This window comes from Bombus pascuorum, chromosome 7 (genome assembly GCF_905332965.1).
Source record: "Bombus pascuorum chromosome 7, iyBomPasc1.1, whole genome shotgun sequence".
In the NCBI taxonomy this organism is placed as follows: domain Eukaryota; kingdom Metazoa; phylum Arthropoda; class Insecta; order Hymenoptera; family Apidae; genus Bombus; species Bombus pascuorum.
This window is the reverse complement of record NC_083494.1, coordinates 3,966,787-3,984,578: the sequence shown is the minus strand read 5'-3', so window position 1 is coordinate 3,984,578 and position 17,792 is coordinate 3,966,787. Positions and strand designations below refer to the sequence as shown.

The 17,792-nt window shown below is 34.4% G+C and overlaps 2 protein-coding genes and 1 long non-coding RNA gene across 3 annotated transcripts; all 3 read right to left on the bottom strand.

The window, feature by feature from the left end:
- Positions 1-13: 13 nt before the first annotated feature.
- Positions 14-2,782, bottom strand: LOC132909402 (pre-mRNA-splicing factor ATP-dependent RNA helicase PRP16-like). Its single transcript, XM_060964204.1, is given in 2 exon segments — positions 14-764; positions 766-2,782. Coding segments are annotated over 2 exon segments (2,592 nt in total). The 5' UTR covers positions 2,751-2,782; the 3' UTR covers positions 14-157.
- A 1,936-nt stretch (positions 2,783-4,718) lies between these two features.
- LOC132908602 (pre-mRNA-splicing factor ATP-dependent RNA helicase PRP16-like) lies at positions 4,719-6,030 on the bottom strand. Its single transcript, XM_060962724.1, has 2 exons — positions 5,457-6,030; positions 4,719-5,306 (listed from the first exon to the last, which is right to left on the bottom strand). Exons 1-2 carry the CDS (start codon positions 5,681-5,683, stop codon positions 5,252-5,254), a joined length of 282 nt encoding a protein of 93 aa, XP_060818707.1. The 5' UTR covers positions 5,684-6,030; the 3' UTR covers positions 4,719-5,251.
- An 8,773-nt stretch (positions 6,031-14,803) lies between these two features.
- On the bottom strand, positions 14,804-17,786 carry LOC132908698 (uncharacterized). The gene is made up of 2 exons (XR_009658398.1): positions 17,709-17,786; positions 14,804-15,232 (listed from the first exon to the last, which is right to left on the bottom strand). It is a non-coding gene; the product is annotated as an uncharacterized LOC132908698 (long non-coding RNA).
- Between the last annotated feature and the right edge of the window lie 6 nt (positions 17,787-17,792).

Sequence of the window (17,792 nt, the reverse complement as noted above, 5' to 3'; positions counted from 1 at the left end):
ATATTTCCTTCCTGTAAACAATATAAAAGAATATCATAAAAATTAATGATACAAAATATCAGATAAATATTATAAAAAACTTATATTAAGCTTTCTACGGTAATTCAAATACTTTTATGAGATACTGTATGTATTATAAATTTGAAACACAAGAAACTTACTTCCTGATAGAAACTTGTTCACGTTCAAGTTGTTCTCGCGCCCTAGCTTTCGTTTCTTCTTCCGCTTCTTTCATTTGCCCTTCCGTTTCATGTAAATGTCTTGCACGTCGTTTTGCTCGTCCGCTTTATCCAGTTTCCTTTACGCTAAAAAGCATAGGGCCCAATTCGGCTAGCCAGTGGCCATCAACGGCAGTCGCGCATTGTATGTACTGCTTGCCAGTCATCACAAGTTGATGATAAACCACGTAGTCTGGCGTGAACCCCATACGGAACAAAGCTGACGTCGGATGAAGATGGCATGGCATTCCAGTACGACAATTCACGTATTCGCCAATACCTTTCAAACGAGCTGCTTGGTGAAAGTATGCCGAACAAATACATTTCCGTACAATGTCCCAGTCCGTGCCACAGCTTACAACTTCCATCTTTTGTTGTTTGAGAATTTCTTCCAGCTGTTGTCGAACTTCTCTTACTTTCCGCATAGCTTTCGCGTGAATAAAATGAGCGTTACACCAAGAATTGGAATAACCATTCGCCTTCCACCGATTGTACACATTTAAATATGTTAGGTGGTCAGACTCTGGTACTTGAAACCTCTCGCGCTGAATCAGAATCTTCTTCGCGACCTTTGGGTCGGTAGAATATCGAAGGCACTGACAGCATAGAAACTATGATTAGTATATCTGCAGTGCAACCGAGTTGAGAAGCAACAATAAGCATCTGACATTGTGGCGGGTCTAAGGGGAATTCTGCCATTTGTCGTCCCAAAGGCGTTAAACGTCCTGTATGATCCAATGCACCTAACATCCACAACTGATAGAGAGAATTTAGTATATTCTCTTGTGGTGGAGGATCCATAAAATGAAAACCCAATATATCTTGAACACCTAAAGACTTCAGTAACAATACAGTGTTTGCAAGATTGGTACGCTGTATTTCTGGAACTCCGGTCAATAGTAGTTCGTCTAAATATTGTCTTCGCGTGTACAATCTGTAGCAGGTACCAGGACCAGTACGTCCTGCTCTTCCTGCTCTTTGATCAGCATTTGCTCTGGACACTGGATATACCTGTAAAGCATCCATACCAATTCGTGGGTTATAAATTTTCAACTTGCAATAGCCAGAGTCCACGACGAATACAATTCCGTCGACGGTTAATGAAGTTTCGGCTATATTTGTTGCTACAACGCATTTTCGCGAACCTTCCTCTGAACGTTGGAAAATTTTAGCTTGTAAATCCGAGGGCAGTTGCGAGTAAATAGGTAGAATGGTAAGTGGAGGAGCAGATTCGATCTCTGCTAAATGTTCTTTCAAAGCTTCGCAAGTAACTTCAATGTCTTCCTGACCGGGCATAAAGACCAATACATCGCCTGAACGAGGTTGCAAATGAATTTGTAACACTTGTTTGACAGCAGCATCAACATAGTCTTCGATTGGATTCTTTGCGTGTAGTACTTCAACTGGAAATGTGCGACCTGGAATTTGGAATGTCGCAGCATTTCCAAAAAATGTTGAAAATTTGCTAGAGTCCATTGTAGCGGATGTTACGATCAATTTCAGATCATGTCGTCTGGCTACAACCTTTCTCAGCAAACCAAATAAAATATCAGTAGATAAAGATCTTTCGTGAGCTTCATCCATGATAATTACACTATATTGATCCAAATCTTCTTCCCTTAAGCTTTCTCTTAATAAGATACCATCGGTCATATATTTAATAACGGTATCTTTTGAAGTGCAATCCTCAAAACGAATAGCATAACCGACTTTGTCTCCTAAAGCAGTAGCCATTTCATCAGAAACTCTTTTTGCTACAGACATAGCTGCTACTCTTCTTGGTTGTGTACATCCAATTATGCCATAGCGACTATAACCGTCTTCGTGTAGATATTGAGTCAGTTGTGTTGTTTTTCCACTGCCAGTTTCTCCAACAATAACTACTACGCTGTTTTCTCTAATTACATTTAGTAATTCTTGTCGTACAGCAAATACTGGAAGACTCCTCCTCTGGTGTTGAATGGACCTGTATTTAGCTTTTCCATTAACTTCATCCCGTATATGAAGCGCATATTTTTGTCCAGCTTTGAAGTCAGTTTCTTGACCTGGATCTTCCTTATCCTCTTTTTGTCTATCACGTACACCCATGATATTACCGATATGAGTTCCAGCTAGTTCCCAATCCTTTTTCTGCGCCCTTTTCCGCTCTTTTTCTTCGCGATATGCTCTTACCAAGGCCGACCCTTTTCTTGCTACAACTGCCATATCAGAAGTAGGGTCACGTACAGGTACAACAGGCTCTGATTGTTTAGTGAATACAATTCGACCATCCAGAAATGGTGGAACAACATTACGGACCAATAGATGTACTCTGGTTTCTCCTTCATCGTCAGGATCATCATCATGATCCAAGGAACTTATGACACCAGATGTTAACATTCTGTTACGTTCCCACAATTCGTTATCTTTATTTACCTGTCGCTGTTGTGAGGAAAGAAGCTTCTGTCTTTTTGCTTCCAATTCCATTTCCTTTTTACTGGTATTCTTCAGAAACGTCAGCAAAAGCATGATTTTCTCCATCATCCAAGGCATACCATTCTCTATCCAGTCTTTGTTGCTCTTCTTCCCACGGATGATCCCAACTGGGTTTTCTCGGTTCTTCATCTTCGTCATCATCCCAATTACTTTTAGATCTTGAATCCTTTGTATTAAATATTGGAGTTTGAGGTTTATCTTTAAACCTTAAGGGTGTTTGTCTACTACTATCTCTAACACTGTCTCTGCTTCTACTTCTTTCTCTATCCCAATCTCTATATCGATCCTTATTCCCATCCCTATCTCTATTCCGATCTTTGTCCTTATAATTGTCTCTATGATTTTTGTCCTGTGCACTCAATCTTTGATGCTTTAATCGTGCTTCTAATCTTTGTTGTGCCTCAGTATTCGCCCCACCAGTATGAGTTGGAGTTTCTTCAGCATAAGATCTGTATTTTCTTTTCTTAATCTCTGATTTTGGTGAACTTGATTCAGATTTCAGTGAGTTAACCTCCTGTAAATTTTCTTGCCTTTTTCGTTTTGCAAGTTTGTCAAGACCCAAGACAGATACCTGAGGTTTTTTAAATGTATGATCAGAGGGTTTCTTCCGAATAATCAAACCTCCTGCTTGATTTTTCGCAATCCCTTCTAATCTATACAAACTCGACTCATTTACTGTATCCATCATTTTACACCGAGTAATATTCGTCACTCAAGTTTTATACGTTTAATAGCGCACAAAGTACTTATTTTTTAGCAAATATGTATAATGCAACACTATAGTATAAAATTACGTTTTAAACACTACGTTTTAGACGCTATCCTTTAAACACCATATTACAGACGCTACGTTCTAGACGCCATCTTGTAAACACGAAGTTTTAGACGCCCTCTTGTAAACACGAAGTTTTAGACGCCCTCTTACAACTGACTAACTACCTAACCAAAAACTAAATTAGTTTCATAATTTATGAATGGAACTATGGTAAAAGAAAAAATACAGTCAATGACATCCATTAATAGCGATTCATTAAATTCCTTAGAAATTATTATTACTAGTTATTACATATTCATCTGAATACATTATGAACATCTCATCTATTATAATTTTTATTCGTGTAAATAAAAATTTTACTTGTGAAATGAATTTTCGGCAAGATAATTTTCTATTTTATATTTCAAAACTGTAAATGCACTAATATATATTATAAACGGGTGTAGACCTGCAGCTTCTTCGGGCGTGAATATCTTGTACAATAATAGGGTAAAACCTAGCGCGCCGAATTTAACTGCACAACAGCGTGGCAACGAACAAAAGTTTATTTACCAATTTATTGATTGAATATCAAAATTATTAATCAATAATAATTGCGATCACTTTCAAATTTCGTATTTACTTTCGTTACCATAGGAAGAAACATTGTCAAGGCATAAATCGATCGCTTTCTAATATTATGAACTCCAATCAAATTAATGTTTATCAGGATTGATTAATGGCAACTTATGTTATTGGATAATAAACAAATCGTAGATTGTCATGTAAAATTCGAGTAGATAAATAGATTACTCTGTAACCCAAGAAGCTAAAATCGTTGAATCGTAAAATGGTTTGAACCGTCACGCTGAGCACAGAATCTAAGTAAATTTCATTAAAGCGTAAATTTTTGTTAAAGATTAAAAAATTCAATCTATTGTAATTCAGTCTTAAATATAGATTATTGTTCACGTTAATTTTTCTCCGTGTGTATTTCTTCATTTAAACGTCGAGTTAGCTTTTTGAATTGTTTGAAGTTAAAATGCGAGCAGAGTGCTGAAGCGCTTTACCTGCTGCAACCTCGCGAAGTTCTCCAAAATTTTGGAAAATTCACACAATACGTCAATACATAAATGCAACCCTATTTCCCCCAGTCTTTGATCGCGTGGTTTTATTTACTTGTGACTCAACTCGTTGGTCAGACGGTACAGTATAGTCTGTATAGTGCAGTACTATCAGCTATCAACCTTTCATGATATCCACTTTCCAAATTTGTTTTTTGCAAATATGTAAGAAATGATGGTATCATAATAGTAGTTAAAGGTAATTAAAGAAAGTACTGCTTGAAAGTGATGCTGGAAAAGTATAGGATGGTAATAAAACATATGTGAATTATCAAAAGATATGTTACAAATTTGAAAAATACATTTTACATGTCATTTATTTGAAATCAGTATTCTAACATATTTCGATTAACGTTAGCAAATGTACGAAATAATAATAATAATAATAACAGAATCATCAGCATGCAATTCGAAAAAGGACGAGACCATACACAAAGCTGCAGATTCGATACATTTACGAAAATATGGATAGTTTTTTTGAGAATTTAGCTAAGCAAACATGGAAAAAAGATTCTACATTAGAATATTTTATGGAAGGTCCTCCTCGGCTAGTATACAAACCTGTTGAGGATATCAGCTTGATAAATTTAATAGAAATGGAAAATAAATATTTATCAAAGCTACTTGCTGCAGTTGCTGGTACCGGCAGAGAAATTAGGCTTCTTGTGATGATACATATATTAAAAAAGGACAGGTGTACCCGGTTCTCCGATACCTGGCGTCAATATTTCCTTCCTGTAAACAATATAAAAGAATATCATAAAAATTAACGATACAAAATATCAGATAAATATTATAAAAAACTTATATTAAGCTTTCTACGGTAATTCAAATACTTTTATGACATACTGTATGTATTATAAATTTGAAACACAAGAAACTTACTTCCTGATAGAAGCTTGTTCACCTTCAAGTTGTTCTCGGGCCCTAGCTTTCATTTCTTCTTCCGCTTCTTTCATCTGCCCTTCCATTTCATGTGAATGTCTTGTACGTCTTTTTGCTCGTCCGCTTCGTCCAGTTTCCTTCACGCTAAAAAGCGTAGGATCCAATTCGGCTAGCCAGTGGCCATCAACGGCAGTAACGCATTGCATGTACTCCTTCTTGCCAGTCATCACAAGTTGATGATACACCACGTAGTCTTATATTTACATTTCATTGAAAATCTGAACAATTATAACTCCAATCTACTTGGAGTATTACGATAAGGAACAGGCGTACCCGGTTCTCCGATACTTTTTTTTTTTTTTTTTTTTTTTTTTTTTTTTTTGCGTGAGGAGGGGAAAATGCTGTTACGCATGCCCAGTGACCCGCATCACTGGGTTATGTGGGACTCGGGCGGATGTTGTTGCCATACCCACTAAAAACCCCTCCTCCCTCTTCCTCTGCTTTGAGGACAGACAGCCCCGGTAATACCTGTCGGCAGTCATCAGGGTTGTCCCTTCATGCCCCGTTGTATCTTCTTCTTTATTCTTGTTTATTTATGTTGGGCGAGCAGTATCCGCTGAAGCAGAAGACGTCGCCGACGCGGACGCCCACTATCCCGTCGCCTTTGCCTCTGTTGTTTCATCAGGAAGTTCGCCATTGAGGAGGGTGACCCATATCGAGGCGTCTCCTTTTGGTGTCATTAAACCAGTGAGGTAGCTGCCTGTTCGGCTCGGATATTATTATTATATCCGGTCTGAGTTCGATCGCGCATTGGTGCATCAAGTCCTGCGCCAGCTTGCATCTGTTGAGGTTTATCTGTAATATCTTCATTTTTTCGTTCTCAACAGCCTTCTATATTCTGGGCAAGCTAGGGACCCGGTTACGTGGTCAAATTCACTCCTTTCTCCTTGCTGCAGATGGAGCAGCATGGTGCGTTGACGCAGGCAGCTATCGTGTGGTCTTTGACTCCACACTTCCTGCAAATCTCCTTTCCAGGGCTTATCGCCGTGCATTTGATTGCGATATGCCCGAACGTGTGGCATCTGAAGCACTTTACCACATTGGGTAGTGCCTTTATCGAAGCTATCGTCAAGCCGGTTCTGATCTTCCGGCTCGCCCCCTCTTTGACCAGATAGGCCTTCGGCATCGTTACTATTACCGATTGAGTACCCCACGGCGCCATTCTTAGGGTTTTCACTTCAACCTCGGTGATATCGTTTACGTTTAATTGGTTTACTAGCTCCCTGGCTAGTTCTTCCTTGCTTACGAGCGGGTCTATATCCCTGATCTCCACGGAGGTCTTGTCGCGCATTGATAGCGCTCTCATCTTGCCTCCTAGGGCCGTGTTCATATCCGCCGCGGTCTTAAACACCGACAGCCTAAAACAATTTGAAAAGGTAAATGCGGATATACAAAATGAAATAAATCGAGTAAATAAGCGAGAACTTCTAGTAGTCAAGATTTCTATAGAAAGCGCTTTGTCAGATCTACACTTTTAACTCGAAATATTCAATTTAATTTTACTAGGGAAACAAGGAATTATTAGCCCCCAGATCATAAATCATCACACTTTCTTAGAACAATAAGCTAAACCTTTAGGAAATCACATCATGGATAAAGGATTTTCACCAGAAGAAAATAATTTCCAAAACATTTTAGACGTCTCTACACTCACACTGTTTGTCCAAAGCGAAAAGATCTTTAAAATTTCAATTCCAACAATAATTGACTCAGAATGGGAAATAGGACAGGTATACCCCATACCGACTCAAAAGAATGGAGCATTTCTTGCCCCATTAGTCGAACATCCGATATTTCTCACCTCAGGATTAACTTATATGAATGTAGACCAGATGTATTTGGACAAGCAACGTCGAATCAAACACGAATTGTATATTTGCAAACAAACTCAACCCATACATGATAGACGTTCAAAACACGATTGCGCATCCGAAATAATTAGTGTAGACAATACCATGAGATTTTGTAAATTCACAGTCTATAAGATCGTAGAAATAACTTTTATACCACTCAAAAACGAAAATCACTACATAGCTATACCAGAAAAACCAATAGAACTAAATATATTCTCTAAAGAAGGACATCAAATTGTTAAACTGAAGCAACCCTCTCTGTTGAAAACTAAAATAACTGTAGATATATTGTACGGAGACAACCATATGAGAATCAGTGGCAATCCCAAGAGCGTCTCTTACGATATTAAGACCAAAACTATAAGTATAACTAATAACGTAGATTTTATCCTCAATGCTTGACACCTTAGGAAAGACTCCTAAACGGTTATACTGATACCTTGAATCAAATAGAAGATAGAGTCAATCAATTAATTTTTTCGCACAGAATGACACAAATTAGAACTTGGGGTCTCATTACGTTGCAGATAATAGGATATATATCCATTGGACTCATATGCTTGTATCTGCTTAATAAGATAGGACTGTCAATATTATGTATTCACATATTCTACTGTAAAATTAAGAAAAACACCGTTAGTAACACATCTAACGTTAGTACTGCAATACCTTCCGCCCCTATAAACATTTACACACCGATACCTGGAACAGAAAAAGAATCAAGAGTAAGTTTTGAATTATCAACACCGCCCAAGGCCAAATTTCATCCATCGATTCTAAAGAAACACAAGAACTTAGAGGACTAAGTTCACTCTACGAAGGGGGGAGTGTAACGCCACCCAAAAGCGAGGCATCTGTCGACATCGGATATGTCGATAACACCTAGTCATGCGATAGCGATGAGAAAAGACAATAGCAGGACTCCCAGCCATAAGATATGTGAATCATAATGAAGAGATAAAAACCCCAGTCCTTTAGTCAGTAAGTCAGTCTATATTCTGCAGTTAATAAAGCATAAGAATGGGCTATTGCTTATTCGTCTTTTTATAACACCTCGTCATTTATTACGTGACAGTAGCCGATTTGCAAAGCACAACTCTCGATATTTAAGAGTCTTATCCCCACCACCAGAGTTTTCAGACCTTTATATATGACCGTGGACAAGACCCATCTAGTAGTATCAGTCTGAAGCTAAAGTATTAAGTTCGAAGCAATACAAAGTGAGTACGAAATTCGACTTTTCCTGTAACCATTATAAAAATAATTTTTTATCCACACTTAGAACTTCTTTGAAAAGCGTTCTTATGAAACACATATTGTAAAACAGATATTTTAATATTATTATATTATATTTCGTATTAGAAAAGGTTCTATAAGATAAATAAAAATACTAAACTATTAGACATTGGTGTTATTTAATAATATAATATTGTATTATTCATATGTTTCTTTAATAAAAGACATTTAATAAATAGAATACATAAACATACATCTACGTATTATAATACTATTTAATTTTTTTTGTTAAGCATAATAATATTCAATAACATCCTGACCTTCTTATTCGTTGATTTCACAGAGAAAAACAAACTAGTTTTGAACCGTAAATTATCTACATGAATAATGAAAATAAATAACATGTTCAGGATATCAATTTAATTGCAATAATTATTTCATATTGTCGTAATACCATCCAATGAAAAATACTACAACAATATTAAACAAGGAGGAAAGGGAACTTTTCAAGAATAATACTTAAATCAATAAAACCTTTTTATGATTTGAATAGATTGAAATACATAGCAATTTTGTAATATAATATATAGATATAATATAATATACATATACAGCGTGACTCACTGGAACAGGCTGTATCTTCTAAATGGTTAGGGACAGAAGAAGATGTCATAAATGAACGTGAAATAGTATCAGGCGATGCATAATATGCAACTAATTTTATGCATTTTCGTGCATCGGTACATTGGAAAAAGCAACTGCTCTTGTTATGTCGCGTGAAATAATCAGCACGCCATCCCTTGTTGCCTGGCAGCCAACGGCCCACGTACCGTTAGTCCGATCTTCTATAAACCTAAGGACTCACCATAAACCTTAACTTTTTAGCTTGATTACTAACATATGTTCCTTAACACGTTGACGCCGGCGCGACCCACCGGTGGGTCAGGCGTGACTGTTCCGAGGGGCGGCGGTGGGTCACACATGTATTTCACAAAATAGGTTGTATAAAATAGGTTTATATTTATTTTATCATTATAAGCAGACATACAATAGTAAAAACATAACAATTCAATATTATAAACTTAACATAATTATTTCCTTTCTTCATGCAATTTTTTAAAACAAGTTAGGCAGAGTGCCGGCTGGCTCTTACAACGATCATAATATGTTGTTACTTTTTTGGTTCTTTTCGTGGCATACTTTCTATTCTTTTATTCTTCACTCTCTTTTATTTCTCTACTCTTTTATTCTAGAAGAACTTTCTTTACACCGTCGTTTCGTTTTGCTCGCGGGTCCTTGGTACGACTGCAGAAAATGTGATCGTTTTTTGGGCAGTACTCCATTTTCACTTAGTATTTCTTCTCTGCGGGGATTCACTATATTTAAAAGGTGATAAATAATTTCTTCGCGAAATTTTAAAATTTTTATACTTTTAGTACCCCATTTTCTATGTACATAGCACACATTTACGAGGCAAGTCCCACATACTAATTCCATTACAATTTTTTTATACCATTTTATGGTTCTGCACAAACAACTATTATAGGATGACATCTGATCGGATAGATCAATTCTCTTATAAGATAAGGACTGTTTTAAGGACTATCTATAAACCGAAAATACTTATATGAATAGAAATTAAGCTAAAAAGATTCGGTTTATGGTGGTTCCTTAGGTTTATTGCGGGTTAGTGTAACGATGTGTAGGCCTTGGCGGCCAGACCATGAAGGACGTCGCACAGACCATCTCATGCGACGTAACAGGTATGTTAGTACTCTTATGTAGAGCACAAGAAACTGCATCGATTGGTGCAGTTAAAAATATAGATTCCCATTTTTAAAAAAAAGGGCAGTTGCTTTTTCCAATGTACCGATGCCCAAAAGTGCATAAAATTAGTAGCATATTATGCATCCCCTGATACTATTTAACTTTCACTTATGACATCTTCTTCTATCCCTAACCATTTAACAGATACAGCCTGCTCCAGTTGCATGGAACACAAATATAAATACATAAATATCATGTATATGTTCAATAACGTCCTGACCTTCCTAACTGTTGATCTCAAAGAAACACACAAAATAGCTTCGAACTATGAATTACCTATGAGAATATTATAAATAAATAGTAACACTATTTTTTTGATGGTATTACAACAATATTAAATAATTATTGCGGTTAAATTGATATTTTGAATATGTTATTTATTTGTAATATTCTCGTAGATAATACACAGTTTAAAGCTTCGTGTTTCTCTTTGAAATCAACAATTAAGAAGATCAGAACATTATTGAACATATACATGATATTTATGTATTTATATGTCGGAGATGAAAGGACACCGCCCCCCCCCCCCCCCGTTGGAATTATTTGGAAAAGCCTCAATACTGTAGCATCTACGAAATAACCCAGACACAGTCATTCGAAACTTGAGACAATGAGTTTAGGCTCGAGGCGACAACCGGTCGCCGAGCGTAGCCACGGTCACGGGATGAACATTCCACCTAACAGAGATATAAAGTAACATAGCTTTCCTTTAAAGAATTGGCAGTACAGACACTTGACAATAAGACATTCCAACAGCCCCGCAGCTCGCCACACACAGACCCCATTCTTTGGGCCAGATGATCGCCAGATGCCGATGCATCGTTTACAGTTTATGTTCAGATAACCTGAGGAACCGTTACAAATCTTAGGACTTAGTTAACTAAAGTCCTTCAGATTGACAAACAGTCTTTATTCTATCAGCCTGTAAATCTGTCACCTATTGCGGGAAGTTATGGGAAAGCCTGATTTGGTCACGTACGACGTTGCCTGCTAGGAACTCTCTCTCTAGGGCGGCTAGCATCCTTTTCTAACCGCCAACATAGAAATTGACCAATTAACAGCAGCGTCTATTTCCCTCACCCTCCGAGTGGAGGCTTTCTTTGACGAATCCGATGATCTCGTGCCCTTAGGCACACCCCATCATAGTTTTCCTCTGCAGCGTCGTCGCAGCGGAAAGTCATTCTTTTCTGGCAATCTGATTAGCTAAGAGTCAATCAAGCGTTCCTAGTATCACGAGTAGTAAGTTGAGTCCGACTTAGACTTTGAAGCAAAGTATATTCGTTATCCCGTTGACCGTGGATTCGCTATATCGAACCTAGGGCCATTGTCATTAGCGTCCAGTTACCGCGTCCGATCGTCAATCTTGTATCAGCCATACTTGTGTAATAAATATCTGTGCGACAACCATGAACAACACTGGTGAAGATTCATTATACGCCCCTAACGCCAACCCGACATATATATATGTATTATCTATATATTATATTATAGAGTTGCTATGTATTTTTCAGTTTATTCAAATCATAATAAAATGTTATTTAAGTATTATTCTTGACAAGTTCTCTTTTCTCCTTAATACTTTTTTTGAAGCTATTAATTACTCGTGTTATGATTTTCATACCTTTCATTCAATAAACATATCAATAATATATTATATTGTTAAATAAAACTAGTATTTAATAGTTTGGTGTTTTATTTTTAAATGGTGGAACATGTTTTAATATACGTTCTAATATAACTTGTTTATATGGAACTTTTGTTATTCAGTTTGTAAAATATCTGTTCCATGAGAACACTTTTTAAAGAAGTTCCTAAAGGCAACGTTTCTTTCCATAAAAATTCCACAAGCACAAATATTTTCTTAAACAAATAATTTGTTATAATTTATGTTGTAAACTCGACATTACGAACAATGTTTTACTGTATATATAAGGGCTGGACTCGTTTAGTTTCTGAGATATGACGGCTTATGACATGGCAGCCAGAAGAAATTACCTATATAATAATATAATAATACCTATATAAACCACAGACAAAAGATAAAAACTAGGTTTGGCTTACGACTTGCTTTATGCGCTAACCGGAAAAATTGGCCTCTATCTGAAACCTATGTAAACCATAAACAAAAGATAAGAATTAGGTTTGTTTAGGAGTCATTTTATCCGTCCGCCGTAAGACGTCTGGCAACCAATACCGATGTATATGTTACCACAAACGCACAACTACAGACTGAATTCACTGTAGTTGCACCGGTTATTTTTCATGAGTATCTCAGAAACTAAGCCTGTCCAGCCCTATATTAGTCCAGTATAGGAAAAAAGTTGTTCAGAATATAATACTTCCATAATGTATCCATTAATCATTGAAATCGCGGAGGTTAGTTATTTCCAGTTTTACCTATATTATGACAGAACTTTCTAGAAAAGAAAGCTAATTCTTTTGTAATCTTTCGTCCTTCTTCGTCTGAAGTGGTCTTATTTACTGTTAATATTTTGAATTTATTTGGATGAGATAAATTCTGCAGATATTAGGTTATCCGAAAAGTGTTTTTCTTTCGCAAACGTGTTTTTTACAATAGTGCACCTTCATATAAACGTAAAACCAAATCTGTGAAATGTCGCGATGTTTATCTCAACATAACAAAATGGATTGTACGTAATTCGACAAAATAATATAGAACAATTATTATTTCCTCATAAAACAAAAGAAACTTTTCGGACAATGTAATATTTTGAAAATGGTTGTGTATGACCTTCGTTAATAGCAAACACTTTATCGATATTTTGGTCTTCATTGACTCTTTCAGTCTTTTCATGAAGATTATCTCCCGAAAGGAGAGGATATTTCAATTAGAACATTTTGAATTTTGTTGTTACATTTAATTTCAACTGAAGTTTGTAATTCTTGCTTGCTTTGAGAGTTATCTAATGCATGCAGGGAATGTATAACTTGTGAATATTCACTCGCTAATGACTTATCTTTTTTATCCTAATTATATATCTTAATATGTTTAATGTTTCATTTGTGTTATAATCTAGTATTTCAAATAAGATGCAAATAATTTCAGGCACTATTATGAAATATAAATATTATAAATTTTATGATAATAATAACCTGCTGCCTTATTAACTGCCTGAGTCTCAAGCAGCGCACTCGCGCTGTTTAGATTTTGTGTCGATGAGTTCCAGTACATTTGAACGCTACGAACGGCTGATGGTATTTTGTATTTCATTGTTATCTTCTCAATAATTTTTATTGAACAATACTTGAAATATTTATAAATTAATAGTACGCATATATAATTATGAAATACATCTATATTAAGTAAAATATATGACGAGCACTATTGCGTTGCTTGATTTTCTTCGCAATGGATTAAGACAAGCGCTATCGTGCTGTTCAGGATTTTTCAATGACCGCTGGGACTCAAACAATTAAGAAAAATAATCATCAGTGTTATAGCATTCCCACCAAAGGAATTTTATAAGAATTGGTCAATGAACTTGTCTTATATGATACATGGTTATGTGGGTTACTATGTTCACTTAGTTTAGATATGACATTTCTCAAAGCTCAGCAAGCTATACTTTCTCCTCCTGTAAGTATATTTTCTGATGCAGATGCATTTCTGATTATTTTCTGCTTCAGTTTAGTTTAGCAAATGAAGGTTTTTACTTTGGCTTATGCACAGAGTAAATATTGCATAACATCTACTTCTTTATGCATTAATTGCAATAGCATCTGTTACATGTTTAGAAAATTCTTGCTTCAGAAATTTTAATACTTCGTCTGTGTTTTTAACTTCTTTGATCACAAGTCCAGGAAATTGAACATCTTTATATCTTCTCCAATTTTAATAATAGGTTGAACCCAGTTTTGTTAAGTAGTTTTCTTTTGAACCTATTATGTCAAATATATTGATCTATATATATCTTCCTGTCTATTATAGTCTATATTCATTATATGGATTTTATGGTTTAAGTTTTCTCTTATTGTAAAGATGTTAATTGGCCTATATTGCCCAATGGAAAATGTTTCTTTGGCTTTTTGGTCCCTTTTTCTTTTTCTCATTCCTTTATTCTTCTTTTTTCAAATTCTCATATCTCACTCTCTATTTTGTCTTTCTCGTGCCAACAGCACTTGATCACCCATTATAGGCTAATTGTGCCTAATGCAGTTTGACTTCGATTTTCTTATCCATTTGTTTCTGCATAGCCAAGACTGGCAAATAAAACTGATTACTATCTTATGTAATAATTACATAAGTTATGCAGTCTTTTCTTTTTTTGTAAGAGATCATATGTGTATAACCACTGATACTTGGTCCATCTGTTATGAGATGTTTATCTTTTAAAAATATGATTTTTTAAAAACATTTATTAACTTTGGTAAATCTGTTTAATTACTTTGTTGTGGCACGTACATAATGAGAAAAGGCGGACTTGTAATTAACTATGCTCTCACCAATTTTGATGATTTTTAAATATATAGCTAATAGTTTTTGTACTTTGATTTATCTTATAGAATCTTTTTTAGTACACGTTCTAAAAAACTTATTTTCATGGAACTTTTATTATACATATCCTAAAATATCTGTTCCATGAGAACACTTTTTAAAGAAGTTCCAAATGTGGATTAAAAATTATTTCTGTAATGGTTTATATAAACATGTTGATTTTGTACTTACTGTTTACTGCTTTGAACTTGAACACTTAAGTTTATGGCTTATACTAATGAAGGAGCCTTGTCCATGGTCATGGTCTTGACTGGCCTGTCAATGCATGGCCTAAACTTCTGAACCTGGAAATATGAAGTAAATATGAACTATTTTAACAAGTAACATAATATAACTATACATACTATTATATATTGTTTTCTTTTTTGCACGGTACAATGTAACCATATTAGATTACAAACTGAGAGTAGTAAAACAGACGGTATTGCAATTAATACATAGAAAAGCAGGGATTATTAAATATTCACTCTCTGCATAAACCAATATAAAACACTCCATTTCCTAAACTTGGCCCAAAAAATGATAAGAGAGCATGTTTATTTGCAAATATACTTAAGGAAAGTGGCAGCAACAACCAAAACTTATTAGCTTTAGGAATTGTCATACCTAAACTAGGTGAAAGTAGGACCACACATAACCATGTACCATATAAGACAATTGATCTGATCAAGTTGTTATAAAAGATTCTTTTCATGGCAATGCTAAAATACTGATGATCGTTTGTATCAGTGGAGCAAATTATTGTTAACATAAAATTTATAATATCTTATAATTCATATTAGTGTTTCAAATTATTTACATCTTATTTTAGATACCTTTAAATCCTAATGTAAATGAGACATAAAACACATTGAGATGTACATTTAGAGAGCATGTAGAATAGGAAATAAATCAGAAGTGATTGAATATTCACAAGTTATATGCTGTCTGCATAATTTAGATGACTCTTATGGAAAGCAAGAAGAACTTAAATCGCTTTAAGCTAAAAGTAATGACGGAGTTCAAAATATTGTTGATGAGGTGTTTATGAAGAACAGTCAGAGTTCATTTTGCTTTGAGTTAAAGGGTACAACGAAGTCCAAAATATCAATAAATTTATTATCATTAAGGAATATCATATACAAAAATTTTCCAACTATCTCTGAAATGATCTTGTCCAAAGAAATGCAAGCATAGAGCAGCAGATAAAAACACTTTAGACGGAAAAGAAAAATGTTGCAAGATCTAAAGAATGTAAAATAATAATTTTATGCTAAAGTAAGAAGTTTAATTAAATATAAAAATTATAATTTTTTAAATTTTATTCATTTATAACAACCAATAGCTTAGAGTTATCTCTTCGAGTTTCTAAACTTATCTATGGCTGTAAAAGAGTATAGGATTAGAAAAGAAAATAGTGAAATTAAGGCAAAAGATATCAGTGTGAAATAGGATAGATAAAATGAAAGCAAAGTAAGCTGTCAATAAAAGTCTGATAATAATGAATTAAGACTGTTGTTTCTGATGTTTTAATTAAACAATAATCAATTTTGTTTTTTTATTTTATATTTAGGAAGCTCTAGATTTGAATTATAATTTGTTTTGTATACTTTCCAGTTTCCAGATAAAATACAAAGTAAGGAAAATTTGAATCCTAATATTATGGAAAAAGATTCAAATCTATCACCATTTAACAGTTGTGCATAAAATCTCTTGATAAGCATTCATTAGCTCTTACATTAAAAACGATATTCTTTATATCATTAATTCTAAGTAACAACATAATTTTTATTTTCAGTGTACAAAAAGTTGATTAGTTTTCAAGTCAGATAAGAAGAGTCTCCAGGAATATTAAAAGGTACATGTGCATCACTGTAGTGTCAGATACAACGGTGCAATTACAACAAGAATAAAATTCTATGCAGCAATAAATATAAATGTAACAAACATCAATATTTAAGCAAAGCTAAATATGTAAATGTAAGTTTGTCATTATAATGATAATCATTTAAAATTATGTAAGTCATAATCTATCATTGTTGTATGATTATTTTAGTGGAAACATGCATTCTTGGTTGCGAGAAGATGGCGAAGAAGAAAAAGATAATGAATTTACAAAAAATCTAAGGTACATTTAAATTGTATTTTTATGACTTCATCTATACAATTATATGTTGTTAAAACCTTTTTTGTTGAAACAGGTTGATGGAATAAATTTCCTGGTTGCCATTGCCTCTGACAAGCATATAGCCTGATTTCTCTGAAGTTTTTGGAGCAATTGAAAAAGATTTAAAGCAATCAATGTTATATGTAATATATAGATAAGGATTTTGTATTATTTAAGCATGTAATGTAAAAACACTTTCATTACTTTTTGTTTATAGCATCCACTGCTTTTTTTACTGTTTTATTTAACAGTATAAAAATTTTTATAAGATACTGTATGAAGTATGAAAGATGCGAATTCGCGTCTCAGGTCATATTTGAGAATTTAATAATGTAGTATGAAAATTATTATTATATTTATTATTATTTATTATAAAAATACTAAAAAAAGAAACCATGTCATAAAAAAGGAGCAAAATTGCACCGTTTGTTTAAATGGAATGTTTTAAATGTACAATAAACATAAATATGTACAGAATATTAAACATAAACTAGAGAATGTTTTACTTAACATTTCATTCTTCATTGGATAGCGAACTTAAAAGTTGCAATGATTGTAAATATTCTCCATATATTTAATCGATTTCGTTTAGATGAAACGGGTGTAGCACTTACTGCTAAATATTTTTTGGTTAGTTTGCTCAGAACTAAAAAAGATAGAAATGAATTATTTCATTGGAATTATTTTATTTAATATTT

Coding starts and splice junctions, on each gene's coding strand:
- LOC132908602 (XM_060962724.1), bottom strand. CDS start 5,683: ATGACTGGCAAGAAGGAGTACATGCAATGCGTTACTGCCGTTGATGGC. Junction 5,307..5,456: donor GAACAAGCTTCTATCAGGAA/GTAAGTTTCTTG, acceptor TATTGTTTACAG/GAAGGAAATATTGACGCCAG.